The sequence below is a fragment of the Camelus bactrianus genome, chromosome 35, assembly GCF_048773025.1.
Source record: "Camelus bactrianus isolate YW-2024 breed Bactrian camel chromosome 35, ASM4877302v1, whole genome shotgun sequence".
Taxonomy (NCBI): Eukaryota; Metazoa; Chordata; class Mammalia; order Artiodactyla; family Camelidae; genus Camelus; species Camelus bactrianus.
The window spans coordinates 27,475,966-27,502,243 of record NC_133573.1 but is presented as its reverse complement, the minus strand read 5'-3'; the positions used below and the strand labels follow the sequence as shown (position 1 = coordinate 27,502,243).

At 44.1% G+C, this 26,278-nt stretch overlaps 1 protein-coding gene across 1 annotated transcript in view; it reads right to left on the bottom strand.

Moving 5' to 3' along the window:
• The window catches only part of ITIH5 (inter-alpha-trypsin inhibitor heavy chain 5), a 62,716-nt gene extending 37,131 nt beyond the window's left edge, over positions 1 to 25,585 (bottom strand). Inside the window, exons 1-5 of the mRNA XM_074358400.1 lie at positions 25,382 to 25,585; positions 18,517 to 18,561; positions 13,694 to 13,857; positions 12,733 to 12,834; positions 10,860 to 11,122 (exon numbers count right to left, since the gene is read on the bottom strand). Of these exons, the coding sequence (XP_074214501.1) occupies positions 10,860 to 11,122; positions 12,733 to 12,834; positions 13,694 to 13,857; positions 18,517 to 18,561; positions 25,382 to 25,471 (664 nt within the window). The 5' untranslated portion in view covers positions 25,472 to 25,585. The remainder of the gene's footprint in view (positions 1 to 10,859; positions 11,123 to 12,732; positions 12,835 to 13,693; positions 13,858 to 18,516; positions 18,562 to 25,381) is intronic.
• Between the last annotated feature and the right edge of the window lie 693 nt (positions 25,586 to 26,278).

Genomic DNA, 26,278 nt, shown 5'->3' with positions numbered 1-26,278 from the left:
TTTTCCTCTATCAATCCTTTGGTTGCCATAACATACCTTTTGTCCAGAAAATTTATGACTTTTTTAAGAAAAATCATTTCCCAAAGCTTTCCCCAGCGTGAAAACTTAGGATATAAATTCGAATTCCAGAAAGAGGAACAGATAAATGGATTTTATGGGAGTTAAGAAAAATTAGTGAGATGACAGATTAAACCAAGAATATCCCATTTTTACTCCCAACTTTCATTTCCCTCATTAAAACACACTGAAAATTATTTTGCAGGCTACCCACCTTTATAAATCCAAACAACACCATGTCTACATACTGAGCAACAGAAAGCCAAATTTTTAAGATCTGCAGGCATCGTGAAGAATATGAAAATAAAATGGAGAATTTGTACACATCAGTATGTGGAGACTCCTTAACCAGACACTGAACCAAAGCCTGGCTTACAACTACCGCAAAGCATTTGATTATCTTTTAAAATCTATTCAAGCTAACACCAGCGAGTAAGCTGACCAGCAATTTCCCGTCCCTAATTAGCAAAGTAAAAAAGGAAACGCAGTAAAATTTGCCCATGACAATTTGTATTTAAGAATAAACTTCCTCCTGCTAAGGACTTAGGAGACAAAAAAGCAAAGGGAGTTTAACCATTTGCTTCAACAGAACAGACAATTATTTTTTAGAGCCAATTTAGTTGTCACCTTAACAGGAACCACACAGCAGAACTGATTCTTCAATTATTTGCACTTATCAAGGGCAGGAGTATTGAGAGAGACCAGAGGGGTAGCAAGCTGGAAAGTTCATTCTTACAGAAAGACAGTTGTATACATGATAACGTACTTCCAGGCATGCTGATAAGAGGCAGTCTCAGGGAGAGGGTACAGCTCACTGGTAGACAGTGTGCCTAGCATGCACAAGGTCCTGGGTTCGAGCCTCAGAACCTCCATTAAAAAGATGTATAAATAAATAAATAAATAAATAAATAAATAAATAAATAAATAAACCTACTTACCTCCCCCCCCCAAAAAAACAAAAGAGGCAATCTCCAGTTCACCAGCCTGGTATCTGATGATGCCTTAGAACCATTAGACAAGAGGCTGAAAATGGAAAGGTCCTTGAAATGAAATGAAACTGTGTTCTCTGGAGTCCGTCTCTCATTGGTGATTGTCGTAAAGCACCAAGAACAAGAGGTCTGAAAATGCACCAGCTGTGAACTCAGGATCACAAATGAGTCTGAGGAACGTGCATTTGATACTGGGTTTGCTTCTTATTACTCACGAGATGCTGGGCAAGATTGAGCCTTGGTTATCTCACCTGTAAAATGGACGAATGGTCCACCACAGTCACACTATTGAAATGACTGTCATGTGATGTACCTAGCGCCGTTCTGATTCCCGGTGAGCAGTCACGCCAGCGAATATTGTCATCAATCTTAAATAGGTGCCACATAGGAGAGGGCCAGCAAATTAAATGTAAAATAATACAGCATGTCAAATGTAGGTTACCACATGCCACGAGAAAGAACTTCTGCCGCTCAGGACATGGTTGAATCTCAGAGTCACGCTGAGTGAAAATACAAGATACAAAAGAAAGCATTCACTGTGCTTGCATTTAGGCAAAGCTGAAGAGCAAGCATAACTCAGTCACGGCAACTGGGTGGAGCGGTGGGTCCCTCTGGGGGGTGAATACTGACTGGGAAAGAGGGTGACCCTCCCGGAGTGCAGGAATTACTCCTCGTCTTGACCTGGGAGTAGCTGTATGGGTGCATACATATTTAAAAATTCATCAAGCTGTCCACATAAGATGTACACACTTTATTCTATGTTTCCCCCCAATTAAAAAAAAAAAAGAGTTCATTGGGAGTTGGCTAGCACAATAGCTTGAACAAGCATTCCCCTGGAGGGAACACAGCATTATTTGCCAAATGGACCTCTACGTTATTTTCTGCAGGGGAGGTGTGTTCGTGTAAGCATTCATGTGGGGATCAGGTGTGTTTGCGTGGTTCCAGCTGGCAGAATCAGGACGAGGTACCAAGCTATGGGGAAGCACCTTTCACGCAGCATCTGTAAGCTCTAAGGAAGATGTCCTGCTGGCAGACGCAGCTTTCATGGCCCATCTCCCTAGAAGCGTCCCGGCCAACGTGGGAAGGATGAACACCTGCATGGACGGTGCCAGCCAGTTCTCACAATGTGGTTCTGGGGCCACCAGCAGCAGCATCACCTGGGAACTTGTAGAAACACAAATTCTTGGGCTCATCCTGGAAACTCTGAATCAGAAACTCTGGAGGTGGGACTCAGGCATCTGCATTTTAAGATTTCCAGGTGATGCTGGTTCCTGCACAAAGACCGCAGTCATGTGCCTTGGATGCATGGAACTGGGCGGCACTGAATTCCATTCTACATTAATTAGATCTGAGTGTATACCGTCAGGGTGTACCTACTTTTTCATGTTGCAAGTCTCTCTCGTTGAAATGGTCTTTACAGCTACCCTGAATTAATACCATTCATGACTGAATGAGAGCACTGAGGATTAAAAAATGTAATTTCTCTCGCCATAATTCATTTGACTAGGCTCTTTGATAGAAGCCATGAGAAAGGATAGTGTATTATTATTTTGGTTTCCTACTGACCTCTGATGTTTGCTGGTTCGTGATGAAAATTCATGAGAGTCCTCTAAATGGGCTTATTTTATGTGCTTGAAGAGTGGGCTGATTCCCAGCTGGATTTTTCACCAAGGAGCCCAGCTCCTGAAATTGACCTCCACCCACTAAATACCAGTCAATGTGACCCAGCCACATTTTCCACCACCTATCAAAAAAAAAAAAAAAAAAAAAAGAAAGAAAGAAAGAAAGAAAGAAAGAAAGAAATCTGCTGGGAAAAATTCCAGAGTAATATCCCTAGAAAATAAAATCCTCTTTTTATTAGAGAAGGAAAAAAAAAACCAACAAGGTTAGTAGAAGCTGCCCAGTTACCAACCAAGATATCAAAGCAGAATATTACCATTTAGCTCTCCCTTGCTGTGAGCTGGGGCCCATCCAGCTGACCGCCACAAAATCCTAAGCAAAATGAGCTTTACTAGCAGGGTCCTTGGCAGACAAGGGATGTGTCCTCACATAGTGAAGAGTGGAAAGGAACGGGGTGGGAGCAGCCAGAAGAGGGGAATCCGACCTCCTTTTCTAATGAGAACCCGAGTATCTGTTCCCCTTTCTGGTTTCCCCTCCTTCGTGCCCACTTGGTCAGGGGCAGGAGTGAATGGCGGTGATTGCTCTGAATTAGAAGCAGCCGGTCTTCAAGCGTCATCTCCCTGTTTTCATTCAGGCATCCGTGGTCTCATGTAAGATGACCGCCAGGGACACAGGACCACCTCTAGCGCATCCTTGGTAAGATTCGCCAACTGCTCTCCTCCCCCCACCCCACTCTTCCCTGCTTCACCAGCGTCCCCATAAAGCCCTCTTCTGACCTAAAGTTCAGTATTTTCGAAGAAGTTACATGTTATTTTAGAACTCACATAATCCCCAGGAAAGTGGGCTCTAAAGTTTGATAGACTCAAAATGACTGACTTAATATCTCCAAGCCTCAGCTCCACCTCTTTTAAATCCACGCCATAGAATCTCGGTCAGAATTAAGTGACATCACGTATAAAAGGAACTGAGGTTAGTGCTGGCACACGGTGGATGCTCAATACATATAAGCCCCCAGCCTCTTCCTCTTCAGAAGTACATCCTTTGTCTAGGACGAAAGGCAACTCACAAGGAACGAAAGACTCTTTGATAAGATACATGTACATTTTGCCATCACAGGTCTCTCTGCACCACTGAGAGCTTAGTAAAAACAAATCATCCTTATTTGGAGACAAAAAGGCACATCATGATGAACATTCATAACAGGGAATTCAAGAATGTTTAGATAGAGAACAATCTTCATAAAGAATAATGGGGTTAGTAGCCTCCCAAGAGCTCCCTGAGCTCTTTCATTATATATGTTATGTGTGGAATTTTGCATCAAAGTGCACATGTACATCGTTTTTCTGGAGAGATGCCCAAGGCTTTGGCCTGATTCTCCAAGAAGGCTCCATAAGGTTAAGAGCCATGCACACAAGGGCTGTGAAATACTCCTGTTCTTCCCACTGATTCTGTCTTGCAATGACAAAGCACATCGTGTCTTCTGTGTAAAGGGCAAAAAGAACAAGGATGTTATTCACAAATAAACATCCCCCTCCTAGACAACCACCTGGTGGGGAGGGAAGCCGATGGCTATGTGAGATGTCTAAAGGTGAAAAGATTAAGGACCAAAGAACCCCAGTCAAGGTCATCCGCTGGAAGCTCCGCCCCTTTGGGTCCATGACGGGGATGGGGTGGGGGGGGTACTTCCTGGCCTCTGCTTCCTGTGGGTTTTGGGTTTGCCCACTGGGGGAGAAAGGCAGCCAACACTTGGTGATTTTACCAAAGGATTTCCAAACAAACACTGCCTGCTCACTTCCCCTTGGAAAAGAGGCTAAATTGTCTGTTTGTTTATGCAACCTGCTCACCTGGGCTCCTGTGGGGAGACTTCTTCCACACAGGGCAGTCAAAACCACCCTGAATGATTGGGCAACTCCCCTTGGATGGTGGCGACAAAGACAATGTCCCAGCACATTGGAAGAGTATTAACAGAAAAAGTGATGGAGATGTAACGTACAGCATGGCAACCACAGCTCATAAGACTGTATCATACATTTAAGAGCTGCTAAGAGAGTGGATCTTGAGAGTTCTCATCACAAGGAAAAAGTTCTGTAACCACGTACGGTAAAGGATGCTGGTCAGATTTACCACGGTCATCATTTCGCATATTAAACAAATATCAAACCACTATGTTATATGCCTCAAACTAATATCACGCATGTCAATTATACCTCAAACATTTATATTGGCTAGGTCTCAGGGGAAAAAAAATGGTGAAGTTGAGGCAATGAAGATGGAAAGGAATTTAAATACCATCATATGTCCCTTGTTATATATAGTGTTCTTATTGGAAGGGGGCTTTCTCCTCATATTGGTAGTTGATATTTTAAATCCTTTTGGAAGACGGCATCCTATAGATACGCCAGCAACACACGGCACAGAATGGTAATGCAAATTTACAGCTGAAGGAGTTCCCACCACTTCATAGCTAAGCAGTGTTTGCCCAGATTTCTTAGCAAATTCACTACTTACTCAAAGCTCCTTCTTCCCCAAAATAATACTGTACTGAGCCTCAGTTCGCCCTGTTTGATTGACTGCCCCAGAGAAACTGTGTATGGAGACAAATGCAACCACCTCATACATTCTAAAAACAGGTAACTCCTGAAAACAGACATTATCCTTTCCCGATTCCATTTTGTGTCCATTGAAGACTTCAAATATTAGCTGCTCTAAGCACTGAAAACTGGGCCTAATGGAAGTCCAACAAAAGCAGTGCTGGGTGGGGAAAGGAATCTAAAATTGACAGACTTCTGTTAAATTCCTCTGTACTGTCCTCTTGGAATATGGCCCAATCATTGAGAAAACCTGGGTGGCATTTTATGGATTCAACCATACAGAGGGTTTTCTTTGATTACTATACAAAACTGCCAACTCTACACACTCATTAGGACGGCTGTGGTCCAAAAAAAAACCCCATAAAATAACGAGTGTTGGCAAGGATGTGGAGTAACTGGAACCCTTGTGCACAGTTGGTAGGAATGTAAAAATGGTACAGCATTATGGAAAACAGTATGGTGGTTCCTTAAAAAATTAAAAATATAAGCACTCCACTTCTGGGTATCTACCCAATAGAATTGAAAGCAGGATCTCAAAGATGCTGCCTGCCATGTTCATAGCAGCACCATCCACAATTGCCAAGAGGTGGAAGCAACCCAAGTGTCCTTCCACAGATAAACGGATGAACAAAATGTGGTCTATACATACAATGGAACATTATTCAGCCATGAAAAGGCCACCTGTCAGATGTCACCATACGGATGAACCTTGAGGACATGACACTAAGTAAAATAAGCCAGTCACAAAAAAGACACATATTGTATGATTCTACTTATACGAGGTCTTGAGAGTTGTCAAACTCATAGAGATAGAGAGTAGAACGGTGGCTGCCAGGGTCTGGGGGCAGTGGCAGGTAGGGGGAGTTGTTGAATGGATTCAGAGGCAGTGTTTGGGAAGATGAAAAAATTCGGGAGGTTGGCTGCACAACAACGTGAATAAACTCAACACTACTGAAGTGTACACTCAGGGATGGTTAAGCTGGTAAATTTAATGTTACATGATTTTTACTACAATTTAAAAGTTTTGCTAATTTTTAAAAATTGCTGACTCTAGGTGGGTGGGTTTAGGTCAGTGGTAGAGCACATGCTTAGCATGTATAAGGTCCTGGGTTCAATCCCTAGTACCTCCATTTTGAGAGAAAGAAAGGAAGGAAGGAAGGAAGGAAGAAAGAAAGAGAAAGAATTGCCGACTCTAAGTTCTCCAGGGCAGTGACAGCATCTTGGCCATCTGTAGGTGCCAGGCATCTGGCTCAGGCTCAGGAACATGGTGAAGACTCAAGGTAAGTTTGCTGAACACTTCACGTGGAGATGACTCAGCACATCAGCACCTACTTGGACAGATGGATAGAGGGGCCTTTCAAGAGGATCGTCTTGAAAGTGTTTTGATGGGTGTGGCAAATGCTCCCGTTAACACATGTCACCCGCACCCACTTCTGGTTTCAGCCACAACTGTGGTGGACAGTGCCATTCTTCCAGACAACATCCCACCTCACACACCAAACTAATACAGCAGGACCAAGGAAGAAACAGAGCGAGGTCTCCCAAAGAAGAGTAGGTTGCTCACCAGGATCAACTGAAAGAAACAGGACCACCCTCCCGGGGCTCTCTGAGTTACCCTGCTCACAGCCGCCCCTGATCCAACCATAGAAACAAGCAAGGGAACGTGAGTTCTCCTATTGGCTTTAGTAACAAAACAAAACCAGCTACAGAGCCAAATGATTCAGGTATGAATCACTTGGAACAATGCTGGAAACCCTCACATAACAACCAGATTGTTTCCTGGCAAATGTACAGAGGCCAAACGGGGCCATGCCCTTCCAGCTGCAGCGTGGAGACCGGATCGGGGGGGACGGACACGGAGCAGCGGGGAACTGGAGCTGGGGGGTGGACGTTAGTCACAATGCAGCCTTTAATAGGGCAGAGCTGCCAGATTTAGCAAGTCAAAAGGCAGGATGCCCGGTTACATTTGACTTTCAGATAAACAACGAGCGATTTTTTCAAAAATATAAGTATGTCTCAGATATTGCACTGGACATAGTGTTTATCTGAAATTCAAATGCAACTGAGCATCCTGTCTTTTATCTGGGGACTCTGGAAAAGGGAGAGATTTAGATTCTTGTAACCAGTCTTTTGGAACTAAATTCTGTCTCCTAATCCGTCCTCCACAGCAGAATAAGAGCTACACCCAAGATCTGGCAGAATTGACCAGCTTGAACCAGGAACATGTTGAAAACCTAATAGCATCTTCATTGCCAACAGTTATTTTTCCCTAAATTCCTTCAACCAGTATTTACTGAGCATCCATTCTATGCCAGGCACCATGCTAAGTGCCTAGATTACAATCCTAATAGAGCCTTCACAGCAAAAAGCAGAGTCGTGAGGTTAACAGATCAAACAAAGAAAAAGACGCATAAGATTTTTAAACAGATTCGATCAAACCCTTACTGGGCATCTATGGGCATTCAAGACATTGTGCTAGTCTGCACGTAACATAAAATTAACCATTCTAAAGTGTACAGTTTAGGGAGGGTGGGCATAACTCAGTGGTAGACCTCATGCCTAGCATGCAGGAGGTCCTGGGTTCAATCCCCAGTACCTCCATTAAAAAGTAAGTAAATAAATAAAGTGTACCATTCAGTGACATTCAGTACATTCACAACGTTGTGTGACACCACCTCTATCCAGTTCCAGAACATTTTCATCCCCAAAGGAACTCTGACCATGAAGCCATCATTCCTTCCTTCCTCATCCAGGCGCTGGCAGTAATCAATCTGCGTTCTGTCTCTGTGGATTTATCTATTCTGCACATTTCACAGGAGTGAAATCATACAGTACGTAACCTTTTGAGTCTGCTTTCTTTCACTCAGCATAATGCTGTCAAAGTTCATCCATCTTGCAGCGTAATTCAGTCCTGCATCCTTCTGTATGGCTGGTTAATACGCCATCGCGTGGCTATACCACTTCTGGTTCACCCACTCATCCACTGATGGACTTCCGGGTTGTGCGCACCTCTTGGCTACGGTGAACAGCGCTGCTATGAACATTCGTGTACAAGTATTGAGTACCTGTTTTTAATTCTTCCGCATATATCCTCAGCGAAATCTCTGGGTCATATGGTGATTCTGCGTTTAAGTTTCTGAGGAACCGTCCAACTGTTTTCTGCGGTGGCTGCACCATTTTACATTCCCACCAGCAATGTAAGGGGGCTCAACTGCTCCACACCTTTGCCAAAACTTATTTTCCATTTTTGTTTCTTTTTAATGAGTATAGTCATCCTTGTGAGTGTGAAGTCGTGGTTCATTGTGGTTTTGATTTTGATCTGCCTTTCCCTAGTGACCAGTGGTCTTGACTATCCTTTCAAATGCTTGCTGGCCATTCGTATATCTGCTTTAGAAGTGTCTATTCAGGTCCTCTGCCCACATTTTGATTGGGTTGTTTGTCTTTTTTGTATTTGAGCTGTAAGAATTCTTCTCATTTACTATTTTAATAATCCAGAAAGTATAATGCTTTGGCTTCCAAGTTACATCTCACAGAACTGGCCTGCACACTGAGCAAAAGCCCATTAATTTACACTTCAGTAGCGGTGGTTCCAATCCCAGTACACCAGGCAAGTAACCTGAGGCCAAGGTAGCTTCCGTTGTTTTTAACCTTTCTCTTCTTTTTATGTAACTAGGAGAGACTTGGAATTTGAACTCACACCCTCAGTCTTTTACAAAAGCTCCCCAAGCGTGTTGTTATGGAGACAGAATGAGATAATATTACGTGCAATTGCTGAGAGTAGCTAGCATATAGTAATCCTTGCCTAGAACTGCTTCCTTAAAGAGGGCAACGGTCAGAGGTCAGATGTGCTTAGGGAACGTCCAGAAGTCTGACTCCTTAAGGCCAGGCAGCTCCATCAGAGGAATGCGCTGGCCGCGGTCCACATTCACACAACTATAGCCCGCGTCCTGGTGTGAGAGCAATTCTAGCTCCATCTCTACCCTGCATTTGTTTTTGGGTACACGCAAGGGCATCCAGACAGGGTCACAACATCCTGTGCCTCTGGCTCCTGAAGCTGTTGTTTTGCAGGAACAAAAACAGCTGAGCTCTGAAAGACGAGACTGACAGGCAAACAGGGACCCGGGCCACTGCACCTGGCTGGGGAGACGCCTGTGAAACCCCACGCTCAGAAGGCAAAATGTAGGCTCTGGTAGAAAGCGCCAGGAAAACAGTTTCCTTAAAAATAAACAGATTCCCAAGAGATCAAGGGTCTGGAGAAATTCCTCTGAGATTCTCACAGGCCCTGCGGATAAACAGTCAGCAACCTTGCAACCAGCGATGGTGACTCATGCCTGCCCCTTCCAAGCGTAACACACACCACAGGAGGACACCTCTCTGAAGAGTCACAGTGGTGCTGAAAACTAGGCAAAACGCACATACATGTCATTCCTGCAGCAGGACGACCCTCAGCATCTCCTATTTAGCATCTTAAAATAGTTATAGAGCTGGGTACTTCCATCCCAGACACAGCATCACTGCTCTGCCCGCCCCGAGGTCCTGCCAACTCTCTCCTTCCTCCTGAAAACACATTGCCTTCACACAGTTGTACCCAGGAGCCTTCCCCGTTAAATGGTCATCAGGAAGAAATAACATTTTAAAACATTCTTTGAGGTATGATGCATATTTACATGGAATACTACTCAGCCATAAAAAAGTGAAATAATGCCACTTGCAGCAACATGGCTGGACCTAGAGATTATCATATTAAGTAAAGTAAGTCAGACAGAGAAAGACAAATAGCATATGATATCACTTATATGTGGAATCCTAAAAAAGTGATACAAACGAACTTATTTACAAACTAGAAATAGACTCACCGACATAGAAAACAAACTATGGTTACCAAAGGGGAAGGTGGTGAGGGATAAATTACGAGTTTGAGATTAACATATACAAAATAGATAACCAACAAGGGCCTACTGTATAGCACAGGGAACTATATTCAATATCTTGTAGTAACCTATAATGGAAAAGAACATGAAAAAGTATATATATGTATAACTGAATCACTATGCTGTACAGCAGATACACAACATTGTAAATCAACTATACTTCAATTTTAAAAAATAAAAAATTAAAACAGAGTATTAGAAAATGACCCCATAATCCCTCACTCCTAGTATCAAATGATTATTCTGTATAACTTTCTAGTTTTTTGCCAGCTTCAAAGTTAACAGAGTTAACACATGTAAGGTATATATAATTGTGTCTCCCTCCCCCCATCACATGCTGCATTGTTTTTATAACCCTATTTTACTTATTACCTCCCTCTGGTTGGATATTTAAGGGGATGGAATGTTCTTGTTACTACAAATATTAGCAAGCGGGTTCGCACCTGTAACAGTCCCAATGTTTTAGATGGTTCACCAAGGTTAGAGGCCCAGAAGTGGACAGTACCGCGTCCAATGATGTGAATATTTTTAAACCTCCCAGGAGAGCCTGGCCTCAACAAAAATACAGATGTACATGGCGCTGTCTTTGCTCTGCTTCAGATTCCCGCGTCCCTTACTACCTACCACCCAAGGCCCGCGCAGACGCAGCGCCACCCGCGCGCATCGCTCACCGTCCCCGCGCGCGCCGCCGCCGCCGCCGCCGCGGTGCCCGCTGTTCTGGAGCCGCGGCACCTCCAGCGCCGAGATGCCCGACGGCTCCAGCACGTCCACCTCCACCGTCAGCCGCCCCACCAGCTGCTGGGGCCGCACGCTGACCGCGTGCTCGTACTTCCCTAGCCGCCTCTGCAGGAGCTCCTCGTAGCTGAGCAGGAAGGCCGCCTTGTCCTTGCTGGGCAGCACCACGGAGGCTCTGAAGGTTTCCGTCCCCTTCTCCCTGGAAGGAAGAGAAGAGGGAACAGGTCATGGGAGAAAGCCAGGTCCCCTCCAGTCCTCCCCAGGGCACCAGCCAAACTCTCTCAGGGAGATTCCTTAGCGTGGACCGCAGTGTTTCCCCACCATCCAGCCAGCCACCACCCACTGCACCTGCCCCGCAGGGACTCAGGATGGAGAGAAACAGAACACTGGCCCTGGATGGTTAAGATGCATCTCTATGGAATAAAGTCAATGAGCTCAGACTCCTGCATCTTCCCATGTCTAGAAAAGCACTAAAATCATTAACTTGAGATGTCTGTTTTAGGGGTTAGCAGTAATCTTTTGATTTTGGACTACATGGGTTTGTTTGTCTCCTTTGTCAGCAAAAACTGCTGTACATCCTGGCCCCTCCCTCACCTCTTTGGAATGGTTCCTCAGAGCTATCCAAGAGGTGGTCTCCTGGCCTATAGTCTCAGTAATGCCTCTGATAAAACATAATTCTCGACTTTCAGGTTGTGCATATTTTTTTCAGCCAATATTAGAAAAAAAAAACCCTAAAAGTTAGTATTGGGAGGAGAAGCTAAGGCCTGGCTCTAGAAGAAGGTCATGCAGGTTCAAAGATACTGAAGATCAGAGAATTCAAAGGTTCCTGAACTTTCCTACTGGGGGAAACCCGAGTCAGACCCGAGGGGACAAAGGGGAAGAGGGCTGAATTGGGACCTCCAGGACAAGCAGACACATGTGTTGTGATCCAACTAGATGAAACTGTGGCATGATTCTGAACAATTTATAAGGTGTCAGAAAAGAGCCTCAAAAAGCCCACACCATCTTCTCTGGATACTAAGATCATTTTCCTTCAAAGGGAGCGGGTGACTTTTTTATCCAAATGGGCTGGGAGAGAAGGAAACAGAATCTCAGTATGCCAGGTGGCTCTGCAGTTCCTCTCATTTTTGGAGTCATTCACAAGAAATTGATTTATTGGTTTTCCATATTTAGATTAAGCTTCTAGACAGAGAATACCATGACAGATCAGAATTTAAATGTTGGCAGTTCTGATAATGTAAAAGTAAACAGAAGTAGGGAAAGACGAGTGCTGGAAATGGAAAAGGAAAGGTAGGGTGAAGAGAAGGAGCAAGGATATTCTCACTTAAGATAGTAGGGCCCATCGAAGATGGTATAGCTCTGCTTACCCTGACTGAAGAAAAAGAAGAAATAATAATACAAAAATTCGGAATGCAGAGGGAAAGTGGAATTATTGTAAGTATGCTAAATCCTCTTTCTTCAGAGTAGAGAATCAACAGATGATATCTGATTTTTAGCAAGAAAAATTTTAAAAGCAAGACTATCATAACAGAGTTAGGGAAGTAACTATTGGAAAACTACAGAAATACTAGAAGCAGATGTTTCTTGGAAGGGATAACTGGGCACAAGCGTGGTAAAACATTCCTTTGTATCACAAACCCGTAGCTACGATATTGTTAACTAGGTGTATTTAATTATTTATTATTATGATAAAAAATAAAAAGGTAAATACTTGGGGGAAAGGGAGCGAACAAGATGGGGATGCAAAGAGATAGAAAATTTGACACTTTGCTGAAGTGGACTTTTAATTCCTTAATAAATGGAACTTACCCATTATCTTCTGTGGTTTTATTCCTTTTCGCTGTCCCCTTATCACCGGTTTTCTTTTCTCTCGCTGTAATTTCCCCCTGATACACCTTGTCTCCAATGAGCCTGAAACACGAGAGACAGCTGCATTGCCAGCTTGCCGTCCAAGACAAATTCAAACACGGCTCTCGTAACCATGACAACCCTAGAAACTATTTCTATTTGCCTCTCGGATATGCAGAAGAAATGCATTCCAGGCCAGGACCCTACCCTTGAATCATCTGTTTTGTCTGAGGGCAATTTTCAACAGGTGCAAATGGTAAGACCTGAACCACGGGGCCTCTGTGATTCTCCAGGAGGAAATCAGAAGACCTCCTCAAACTTTCAAGAAGATTCGCCAGCTTGAATCTGGCGCAGACCTAGAATTAAACCCAAACACCAATTCTGCATCTCTCTATGTCTTAGTTCAGGAGAAGAGAAGAAATACATTCTACCCAGTACATCCAAGGTTTCATGCTATCTGGCCCTTCAGATCTCAACTTCAACATTGCCTCCTGTGAGCCACCTCCTGACTCCCCTACCTTAACAAGCCCCCTCGATCTTACTTGCCACCTTTAGAGCATTCACTGCTGTCTGACATGATCTCATTTATTCATTTGTTTACTTATTTATTGTTTCTCCCCACTGGGGTTTCTGGAGCAGAAATTCGGCTTTTTCACAGAAGTAGACCTTGAAGTATCACCTTGAAGAGTGTCTGGTCTGGAGCGGGGACTCATTCATTTGTTGGAGGGAAAGAAAAAGGAAACGAAGAGGGGACGGAAGGAGAGAAGGATGCAAGAAGGGGGGTGCAGAGGAAGGGAATCAACCTTCTTTCCTACGTCTTGTCTGGTGGAGAATTTATAAATTCTCACAGCATCTCAGGCTCACCCTGACCACCCCACATAGAAATCCTCACTCCAGGGTCTCTGAGCCATGGGTCACCTACATGGTGAAGTTAGTGATGAAAGCTGCAGCTGGAATCTGCATCTGAAACTCGAATTCCTGGTCCTCAGACGCTCTGTTCAGCATCCTGCAGGAAACCGTAGTGAAGGCATACCGGGAAATAATGGTGGACTTCACTGAGAATTCTGCCATCAAGGGTTTGGTTTTCTGTTGGAATCCAAACACACAGTATTCGCAATGGTGCATGGTTTGTTTGTATCATTTTTTTTTAGATTCCACATACAAGTGATATCATATGATATTTGTCTTTCTTTGTCTAACTTAGTTTGCTTAACATGATCATCTCCAGGTCCATCCATGTTGCTACAAATGGCATGATTTCATTTTTTATGGCTGAGTAGTATTCCCTGGTATATATATTATTTCTGATCTCTATGCTTTTGTTGGTTTTGTCTTGTGAATTAAATTTTTGCATTTTAGACATACCCTTGAAATCCTATTGAAAGAAGTTATAGTACAAGCTATAAAGTCAAATGTAAAGGAAAAGAGACTCTCAGTCCCAGTCCCCTCGCCTCACAGATGTAAGACCGGAGTAGTGGACTTGCCCCTGGTCACACAGGTAGGTCATAATACATCCAGCATGAGAATTTGGAGTTCCTGACTTCCAATCCTGCTTCCTCTGTAAAAGGATTCCAGAGGTGGGCTGGCTGATCAAGGCTTTCCACAGCGGTCACTGTTAGCTAGCCAGTAAAATACAGAACTCCCGGAGCATCCCCACTCTAAAGTTACCTACGAACCTCAATTTTCCTCCTTTAAACTGTAAACACTCAAAACAGGACATGGAGCTGAATCCATTCTGCGCTCGCACCACATTCTGACATTTTTCCAAAAATGTTTTCTTATCAACTTATCACTCCTTTCCACAAAAGTCAAGTACTAATAGGGGAAAAAAAAATCTTAAGTTTACGTCTTTGATAAACAGAGCGCAGAGCTCCACCGCAGAGCTTTCCAAATAAAAGCGAGCTGCTTCCCTGGAGAGTCCTTGCCCGGTTCCACTTCTAAAACTGTTAAAGACCGTCTACGCTTGGCGCCTTTGAGACTACTTTTGATGTCACGCTGATTTGCTCTCATTCATAAGAGATAATGATCACTTACAATTTCTCTGAGCTTAAAATGTGAAAATTAGGAGCCGCCTGACAAGTTACTAAATTTGGCCACTAGGGTATCTTCGTTAGCGTTAAATTAAGCTTATGGATGTAGCAGAATTTTCCATAACAGGACGTGGAGAATAGGAGGCAGAGTTTATGGTTTATGGCCCCAGGAGACAGGCTGAGAAAAGTTTCAAGAAAACTATTTTAGTTTTACAGCTTCTGCCCAGTTACTGTTTCCCACAGGAGCCCCTGCTGTTATTCACACGTAGAGCCCTTGCCTTTCCAGCACTTTCCGCGGACACTCTCCTCACGTCAATCACGGGCGACCCCACCCCCGCCCCCGCAAGCTCCCCATCCCTCCTCCTGCCCCTCCCGGGCTATGAGCGCGCGGAAAACAGGGGTCGTGACCTCCTCCTTTTTTTTTCCACCCACAGCTCTCAGTGGAGAGGAAAACTCAAAAACATTTATAAAGTTGAATTTTCTGCATCTTGAACAATGAAAGAAAACTATACATCCCCCCAAAAGACATGGTAATAACGGAGTATTTAGTAAGCACTAGCATAGACTAATTCTATGGCAGATTGGGAAGAAATATCACACATGATTATTCCTTCTCTCAATGCATGTTGGGAAGAAAGTGCAAAAATTAGAAACATAGGAAGGTATATATATTTAGTTGTACACTGTAATATTTATTCATTCATCAAACATTCCCACTGATAGTGTATTTTTTAAAAAAAATTATTGACGTGTAGTTGATTTACAATGTTTGCTTCAGGTGTACAGCAAAGTGCTTTAGTTACAAATATATATATATATATACACACACACACATTTTCTTTTCAGATTCTTTTCCATTATATGTTACTATAAGAAACTGAATATAGTTCCCTGTTCTATACCGCAGGTCCTTGTTGTTTAGCTATTCTATATACAGTAGTGTGTGTCTGTTAATCCCCAACCCCTCATTTATCCCTCCCCATCCTTTCCACTTTGGTAACCATAATTTGTTTTCCATGTCCGTGAGTCTGGTTTTGGTTTGTAAATAGAATTTGTGTCATTTTGTTAGATTTTGCATTTAAGTGATATCATATGATATTTGTCTTTCTCTGTCTGACTTACTTCACTCAATATGATCATCTCTAGGTCCATCCATAGGAAGATATATATGTATATCTATATTTATTTATTGGCTAGAAGACTTTCCAGAGTTCAGAGGGAAGAGAAATCCAGGAAGACCCTAAAAGTAAGAAAAGACTTTTAAAGAGATGTAGAATCTGCATGCGGTGAAAGAGAACAGAAAGAACATTCTAAAAACACGGAAGATGCAGAAATAAGAATGAACCAGAGCCCATTCTGGGAACAAGAATAGAGCAGTTTAATCAGAAAGGAGGGTCTGGGGTGCAAAGGATACTGGCCGGATATGTAAAATTGTCAGGAAATGAACATCCCCAAAGGCCAAGCACAGAGCCTGGAATGGCAGAGGTTCAGAAGACGTGTCATAGGAGGAAGGATATAAAACAGTGGCCTCCGTTTCTCCCAAAGCAGTTCTTAAAAATCCAACATGCTTTCCATATTCATCTTCAACTCAGTATTTTGTTTGGGGTCATTGGCTAGAAAACAGGGGGCAGAAGTCAAGTCTTCCTGTGACATAATGATGTCTTCATGATGTTTCCTACAAAAGCTAACCAGATGGGAAAGCATTCTGGGGCAGGGAGTGTCTTCATGAGCTGCTTGGGCACCAGAGATCTTGTTCTGCATGACTCATGTGAGTCACTTAAAATCAAGCCACTCAGAGAATGTCCTGAATCACCCAAGATGCCATCTGGAAATGTGAGAGTGTTTGCCATGGCCTTTGCCTGAAGCCAAGCCTCTTCCCAGAAGATGAAACTTTTGCTGTTGGATTCCTGTCTAACAGCTCTTTACTGACTGTTATAAGTGATCCTGGAGGTGGACGAGAGCCTCAGCAATCATCTCATCAGCCTCCCTCACATTACAGAGCTCCTTGGAGTTTGGCAGTTGGCTGACTCCAGGTCCAGAGGCCTTTACTAAATCTTAATGCCTCCTCTTTTTGAGAAAAAATAGCACAGTCCAGAATACAAAAGAGAACGTCTCCCTCCAGGGCACAGAGCAGGCAGGCATGGTGCTCATTATAAGAGTCAGGTTCCCCAAGCGCGTTTCCTCTCTTGTGATGCAACCAGCTGTGTGTATCGGTGTCACCTGGCCCTCTCTGGGTCACTGCGTGAGAACTGAGCTCGAGAAAAGGCACAAATCTCGACTCTTTGGCTACTGCTCTTCCTGTGAGTAATATATCCTTCACCTCTGACCCAGGAGTCTCCCGTTTTGTGCCAGCACCCAAGAAACAGCAACAGACCAGCTTACTGGCTTGTATATAGGACAAAAATCTAGATTCTTCACAATGTTGACATGTTTATGTTCATATTCGTCTGTCTATGATTATGTGGACGTGGAGGAAAACATGAAAGCAATGTGACTCCTCGGTGAGCAGACTTGGAGAATGAGGTAGGGCTGGGAGGGCCGGGGGAACGCAGGGGAGGAGGAAGCCAAGTAGAAAGTGATGAGAACACAAAGTCCTGGTCCAGACAAAGACGGTAATGATTGTGACACTGGCCGTGATCGATCTCGCACTGACTCCAACACCAGCCAGGAGTTGGCGGGGGTGGGGGGTAGCACGGATGAACGGCTCACCCCAGGGAAACTGCTGAGGAATCTGTGTCCTCAGAGCCCGAAGGCACGTCCCCACGCCTTGCTCTGTCACTGCATACACAGTGGGAAGGAAGAACTGAGATCATCTAGAATAAACTCTCGGCACTCCTGAACATTTGCCCAAATTCCATCTGTCAGCCTTCAGCAGGCACTGAGAGCCTGGCCCGACTTCCAGCACATGGAGCTTCAGTCTACAGACGGGGGTGCTTCGCTCGCTTGAGCTGTTTACTTCGCAACAAATCCTTTACTGCTTGTGTAAGAGTGTCATAAAAAAAGTAAAGATTCGCTCCAATGTTGTTTGTCATTCTAAGAAGGTCTTGGAAAACTTCACCCTTTGTCCTTAAGAGTTCTACTGAAATCATCAGGTCTCTTTTCAGAAAGAATCCACTTAAATAAAGTCTTAGAAAAGAAAAGCATATAAAATAAAGCCTGATAAAAGCAATGCAGTGCGGGGTGTGGAGGGGACAGCTCAGTGGTAGAGTGCCTGCCTAGCACGCATGAGGTGCTGGTTCAATCCCCAGTACCTCCTCTGAAAGAAATAAAGAAGTAAATAAACCTAATGACCTCCCACCGCCAAAACAAAACAAACAAACAAACAAATGCTGTTTCATGTTCGATTTCTTCTATATGCAACTTTACTCACTTTGGAGGAGCAGCAAGCAAAGCTCCTGCCTGGTCCAAATACAGAGAATAGGGATAAATTTGGGAGTTTGAGATTTGCAAATGTTAACCACTATATATAAAAATAAATTAAAAAAAAAAGTTTCTTCTGTAGAGCACAGGGAACTATATTCAGTATCTTGTAATAACCTTTAATGAAAAAGAATATGAAAATTAATATATGTATGCATATGCATGACTGGGACCTTATACTGTACACCAGAAACCGACACATTGTAACTGACTATGCTTATATTAAAAAAAAAAATACAGAGAATAAGAATAGTGAGTGGAACAGACTTGTAAGATGGACTGTGAATATACATACCAGCCTCTGCAGCAGTCTGAGTTGCCTCGGGACCCTGAGTCCAACCTATAAGAAGAAAAGAGATGTGAAATACGACTGTGAGGGCATCCTTGTGTGAGTTCCATGAAGCGGATGTTAAAATAGGTTCAAATTCACACAAGGGGCTCTCCATCCTGAAAAGCAGTTTGACTGCTAATCAGGGAGCCTGTGGGCCAGGATCAGAATTCATCCCTCTCACACTGGGCTGACTGCTTAACCCCAGGGTCACGGCACCTCGTCATCTGAGGGTTCTCACCTCTGCTGGGGGAAGACGGATGAAATGACAGTCCACTGGAACATCTGTATTTGGTTTCCATTTATTTTGGGCGTGAAAATAAGCTCTTTGCTGTTGTGTCTATTGCCACGAGTAAACGTGTCAGCTTGCCTCTGATGGGCTCATTTATTGCACTCAAAACCCCAAGAAACTCTGGAAGCCAAAATGAACTTACCTTGACCTTTCCTTCTACTATGTTTTTGCTGGATGATTTGCTCTACTTTCCCACATGCAAGGGGGTGGGGTGCAGGGGAAGGTGATAACATCTTTGTTTTAAAAAAATAATATAATAATTAACCAGCCCCTTTGGTCTAATTTAAAAGTCCTAGCTGGTTGCTGACCACGTCTCATGGCAAATCGCTGTTTAAATAACAGAAGTCTTGACCACCACTGCTGAGTGATAAATTGGCCTTTCTGGAAGGCACTTTGACAATGTAGATCAAAAGCTTGGAAAATACACTTGGACTTTATGTAGACCTTTTTTTTTTTAACAGTTTTATGAGGTAAAATTGGCAAACAATAAAATTCATTCCTTTAAAGTGCAAAATTCAGTGTTTTTTCGTATAGTCATGGGGTTGTGCAACCATCACCATGGTCAATTTGGAACATTTTTACCTTCAAAGAAACCCTGCACTCTTTAGCCGTCACCTCCCAACCCCATTCTTTCCCCCACCCTAGGTGACCACTAATCTATTTTGTCTCTATGGATTGGCTCACTCTGGACATTTCAAATAAATGGACTCATACAGGATGTGGTCCTTTATTAGGCTTTTTTCACTTAGCATAATCTTGTCCCATCTGTCAGCACTTCGTTTTTTATGTCTGAATAATATTCCATTGTGTGGTCAGGCCACATTTCGTTTATCCATTTGCCAGCTGATGGACATTTAGGTTATTTCCACCCTTGGGCTATTATTTATAAAATGTAACTCACACAGAGACGCACACGGAAGTCTGTGTGTTGGACATTTGTCTTTACTTCCCTCAGGCAGATGCCCACAAGCGGAACTCCTGGGTTTTATCGTAAATTTAACTTTTAAGAAATTGACAAACCATTTTTCAAAGTGGCTGGAACATTTTAAATTCCTGTGTGTACGCACGTCTTTTAATTTAGAAATTCTACTTATGGAAAAGTATCACATGGGGAAAAAAAAATCAACAGGAAAAAAAAAGAATATACAAAAAAAAAGTCTCTGCATCTTTTAAAACAGTTGTTAATATTTGGAAATAGCCTAAAATATCCTTTAAGAATGCTTTGGTTAAATATATTTTGATACATTGATTAATTCGAAAACAGCTGTTGAAAATAATGGTATGGATTTATATTTATGGGCATCAATGTTAATTTTACTGGACTTTGGCTGGGTTCACCGAGTGTTTCTCTATTCTCTGCCAGAAAGCTTCCATTTCCTGGCCCCCTGGTGGGAAGACAGGCCCACATGACTGGTTCCAGCAGATAAATTACGAATGTAAGTAGCATCCTGTCACCTTGGACCAAGCATTTGATTGCAGATGTGAGGTCCTCCAGACCTGCCTTCTCTCTCTGGCACAGTAATGAGAAATGTTGGAGATGGTCGCGGCTCCATCCAGCCCGAGTTCCCAGGGACAACAGCATACACACTCACGCCACCGACAACCCAAGATGGACGAGTTGTATAAACAAGAAATACACGTTTGTCATTTAAGACACTGAAATGTGGGGGTGTTTACCCCACTACAGCCCAGCTGGTGCTGGCTGATAGACTCACGACACATTTTAAAGTGGTTAAATCTGGTAACAAAACATTTTGTTTAACATGATCTCATTTTTGTAATTTTAAGTGAGTGTAAAGAACATGCACCCAAATGTTTGTGGTGGTTACCTTTGGATGGTTGGGCTCTTTTTCTTTAAACTCTTCTGTATTACTTCAGTTTCAGACAAATTACCATGTATCACTTCCAAATAGAAAAGTACAACACAGATATGTCCATTTTGTAAACTAAAAGTATAACAAACTCTTTTAATCTCTATCCTCTCCCTGATCCCTCCTGATTAAAAGATAGATATATATATATATACAGATATATAGATATATTACTGTAAATTACCATTATAAGTCATTAGAGTGTCCTATTCCATAGAACATGGAATAGAAAGAATTCGTACAGAATTTAGGTTGACATCTGCCCTGATTCCAAACGAGAACCCAACAATTACTAGGAGGATCCTGGTTTCTATATCTAAAATGAGGTGGTCAAAAGACTAGGAATAGACTTACCATATGACCCAGGAATCCCACTCCTGGGCATGTATCCAGAAGGAACCCTACTTCAGGATGACACCTGCACCCCAATGTTCATAGAAGCATTATTTACAATAGCCAAGATATGGAAACAGCCTAAATGTCCATCAACAGATGACTGGATAAAGAAGAGGTGGTATATTTATACAATGGAATACTACTCAGCCATAAAAACCGACAACATAATGCCATTTGCGGCAACATGGATGCTCCTGGAGAATGTCATTCTAAGTGAAGTAAGCCAGAAAGAGAAAGAAAAATACCATATGAGATCACTCATATGTGGAATCTAAAAAAAAAAAACCAAAAAACAAAAAAACAAAGCATAAATACAAAACAGAAATAAACTTATAGACATAGAATACAAACTTGTGGTTGCCAAGGGGGCGGGGGTGGGAAGGGATAGACGGGATTCCAAAATTGTAGACTAGATAAACAAGACTATACTGTAAAGCACAGGGAAATATGCACAAGTTCTTGTGGTAGCTCACAGAGAAACAAATGTGACAATGAATATATATATGTTCACGTATAACTGAAAAATTGTGCTCTACACTGGAATTTGACTCAACATTGTAAAATGATTATAAATCAATAAAAAATGTTAAAATAAAATAAAATGAAGTGGGACGTATGAGACTGTCCAGGGGAAAGCCAAGTGTCATGGAAAAGGTCTCTACGTATGTTCATCTCAGGCCTCCTCCTTCCTAAAAGTGTGGACCAGGCTGGGGACCACTTAAAATAACTACGGTCAGAAGGCGAGCCCAGCCTCTCTCAGGTATTATGTTCTCTGACTGACCCAAAGAATTTTCTTTGAAGACTCCTCCTTTATAAAATAGGTTTTCCAAGAAAATAAACAAGCATGAAGGAGGAGAGAGGCTGGTTTTTCATTTTTTTTACATTTTTTTTATTGAGTTATAGTCATTTTACGACGTTGTGTCAAATTCCAGTGTGGAGTACAATTTTTCAGTTATACATGAACATACATCCATTCATTGTCACATTTATTTTTTGCTGTGAGCTACCACAAGATCTTGTATATATTTCCCTGTGCTATGGTTTTTCATTTTTGAGATGACTATCTGACATCTCAGGGGATCGTGATGGCGACACTTCAGTCCAAATTTAAACTCAGAACAAGAATCAAAACTTCCTGGTGCACACGGATCCCTGGTGCCAGCGAGGTCCGGAAGTGAAAACAACACTAGTGTCATCCTCATTGTTTTTAGTTAGGAACTCATGATCCCTTCTATTATTTGAGAGTTTTCCCATTGCCTTATATGAATCTGGGAGTAGGGCTAAGGACAGGGAAGTACCTAACTCCAGAGTGGTGTCAAGAACTGCCATGAATCTTAGCGCTTGGGGCCCCAAAACACAGACTTAGGAGGCGGCTGCAGTACGATTCTTTGCTCCTACAGAGCTGAGCTTACTTCTCCAGCCTCAGAACAGAAGAAGCCCAGACCGCAATATTTACTAAGAAACAGCACGCTCTCTGCCACCAAGGACCACACCATCTAGCTTGAAAGAAACACATTCCTGAAAGCTCAGCAGGCGAGGTAAATTTTATAAGTTACAAAGGAAATGGAAAAAAGTGACCACGAGAGCCTTTATGATGGAGGCATGGCTAGGAGTTGTATAGACGTTTGTTGGAGTGAAACGAAGAGAAAGGAGAAATTAAAAACTGCTCTTGTGATCACAGGAAAACAGCCCCATCCTTGTTTAAAGAAACCATATCAGTTTGAAAGCAGGCTGATTTTATACAAGAGATTTCCTTTTTCAATATGAATTTTCTGGAAGAGTCTTTCAAAGAGGTTTTAGTCTATGTGTGGTCCACACATCACTGCATCAGCACCACTGGGTCCCAACCAAACCTAAGGGATCTAAATGGGTGGGAGTGGGGCTCAGGAATCTCAGTGTTTAAAGGTTCCCCTGAGGGTCTTTCTGCAAGATGAAGTTTGAAAGTACCACTGAGAGTAAACCCTCCCTGTGGGCAATGCTGTTCACAGGTGAAGTGGAGGAGGAAGGAGGGGCTGGATTCCAGGCTGTTATTAGTAACATCTTCACTGAAAGGTAAATAACAAATAAGAATTGCAATGCAAGCTAACAGGAGAGTTCAGGTACATTAAAATTCACATATCCACTGAAATTTAAAAATTGTTCACATGTAATTCTGAAGACCATACAGATTGAGGCTAGAGCACTAACTACATTGTCAGGCACCGTTTTAGGTTTTAAGTATAGTAAATATTTTAATCTTTCCAATACTTTTAATTAAGTAATCTCATCATCCCCATTCTCGAGATGGGTAAGTAGAGGCTCGGAGATGTTAGGTAGCTCCTCAGTAAATGCAGAGCCCAGATTTGAACCCAAGAAGTCTGGTTCTAGAGCCTTGCTTTTCAAATCCTACATCTCATACACACACACACACACAATTTTTTTTAATAGAGTAGGGATAAAAAGGTAAAATCACAAATTTTCACAGAGCCTTGTATTTGGAGGGTTTCTTTCTTTCTTTCTTTCTTTCTTTTTTTGATTTAGTCATTTTCCAGATGAGTAAAACAGTGTGGTGGGTTGAGGACAGCACGAAATCACTAAAACGGGCCAAACCCATGTTTGTCTATGGAGGCGCGTTCAGTGTTAAGCCTACTCCAACTTGTAGAAATTAGAGCCTTCATCCCTCCTCCTGGTTCATAAACAGGATCTTTGTTTCAGCTCTTCCCACACACTTCCCCCTAAAAAAGTTGCAGGATCTTTACCCTAAATTCCTTCCCTCAGCATTTCAGCAGCCCAAGCCTGAGAACACGCGCCAACGTTCAGTGCTGACGTGGTTCCAAGCACTGTGGGTGTAGGAACTATCCAGTCCTCGTCACCCTATTATTTCCCACTTTTTACAGGATTGGAAGGTGAAGCACCCCAGGACCTTGCCCCGTGCCACAGAGCTGGTCAGTGACACAATCCAGAATCCAAGCCAGGCAGCCTGGCGCCAAGTCCATGCCCTTAAACACTGACCAAAACATTTATCGAGTGCCCACTGTATACCAGGTCCTTTACACAAACTAGCAGCATGATCCTTACACGTTTGCTCGAGAGGAGGGGGTGCCCTGTGGGGATGGGCAGGAAAGGAAGGCTCAGAGAGAGCAAGCAGCTTGTCTAGGACACACAGCTGTGGATGACAAAGGGGAGACCAGCCTTGCTCTCTGGATCCTGAGCTTGCATGTCCCCCTCCATCGCACAGCCTCCTGGAATTTTTATGGGTTACTCCTCCTGACAGTCCTACAAGAGAATGACCATTTTTTCCATTTCACAGATAAGCACATCTTTGAGGCCAAGTCAGCATGAAAGTAACCGTGTGATGTTTCAGCAGGGTCTGTTTTCCAGATCTGTTCTTCAAACCAAGGCGCTGGGGAAGGGGACAAGGAATGTCTGCTTATCTCTTCTTCCCATCCCGTGAAAACATGCTTTAAGCTAAATAATTGAAACAGATGTGCGCAAACAGCACCAGGAGATGCAGAAATGCACTGCCTACTTTAACTGGAACAGAGCCATTTCTCCCTAGAAGGTTTGTACATTGACAGTTTGGGAACCTGTTTTACACTCTTCAAAGAGCTTTCCTATCCATCAGCCATTGCACTGAGAATTCATGGTCGCAGGGCTCATTCACCTGTGAGGTTAAGCCATTCAAAACACAAACGCTGCCAGATGCACAGAATATTAACTAGGGGGACAGAGACCCTTCGGTTCTTGGTCCACTGCCCATCATCCAACCATTTTAAATTGCTGATGCTTTAAGAACCTGCTGGAAAGTCGTGCTCTCCCAGTTTCCAGGTGGGAAAAGCAGAGGCTTCCAGGAGTTTGGAACTTTTCCTAGACGTGCTTTCTCTCTAGAACAACTAGGAACCGACCGCAACAACACACTACCCCACAGGCGCATCTTAAAGAACCTTCTAATTAACTTGGCGCTCTGGCTCAGGAAGGAACAACAACAAAAAACTAGCAGAAATCCACTCAGGTAACAGGAGCCAAGATTTGGTTCTGCAGGACTTTGAAGCGGCAGAAACTGCACCATCCAAGACTCGCCACCAGAAGAATGACCAGTAGACGAGGGAACTCCCGAGTATAAGGATGGGGACGGAGGGGAGAAGGGGTGAGGAGGTGACAGGAGATGGGAGTGCTCCCTCCCTTCCTCGCGTTCAGAAGCCCGTCCAGCAGCCACCCGCCCGGGGGAGGCGGTGGGAAGGGTGGGCAGCCCGCGCCCCGGGCCCGCCCTGGTTCCCTCCAGAACTCCACTTACTTGCTCCGGAGTGTCCCCCCAGCCCCGCGCCTCTTCCAGCGACCCCGCGCAGAGCGGCAGCGCCAAGCACAGCCCGAGCAGCAGAAGCATGGTGGGGCCGGGGCGCGGCGGCGGCAGCGGGACGCGGCGGGACGCGGCGGGACGCGCGGGGACAGCGCGGGGCTCTGGGCTGCGGGCTGCGGACGCGCGCAGCCTGCCTCCCGCGCCCCTCCGGCCCCGCCCCTGGTCCCGCCTCCCGCGCCCCTCTGACCCCGCCCCTTGCCCGTGCCCCGGAGCGCGCAGCTCTCCCCGCGGTCCCCTCCCCGCCCGCCCTTCAGGCGCGTCCCTCCCTCTCCGTAGCCACCGACGCCTTCCCCGTGCAGCGCCTGTGACACCTGCCTCCACCTCCCCGCCCCGGACAACTTTCTTCCACTCCCGCTTCTTCATGGACTCGCTGCCTTCCTGTCGCCAGAGGACAAGGGAAGGGCCAGCCTGACCCTCTGTGGAGGGTCCACACGGCCCCCCACCCTTCACCTCTGTAAATACCCACCCATAAGCCACCCTCCCACTGCTGATGCATACCACCCCTCACCCGCTATGTATGCCGCCGCCGCCCCCCCAGCTGCCAGCCTGAAGGCAGCAGGAGACCGTCCTCCTCCTGGGAGAACAGCCGGGTCCCCTTGGCATCCAGCACCCATGCTTACAGGCCCAGGTAAGGGATGCTCCTTTGCAGTCCGGTGCAGACGGTGCTAGCGGTGTCGTCCCCTTTTGTGGGGTCTGGCATGACGGGACAGAAAAGAAGCTGGAACTGGCACCGCGTCATAGTATTTCTGACATTTTTGGTTGCTAGTCATGAAAATGAATGTCGTTGTTATCATAGTTACGAACTATGGGTGATATTTCCGTCTTGTCATAGGA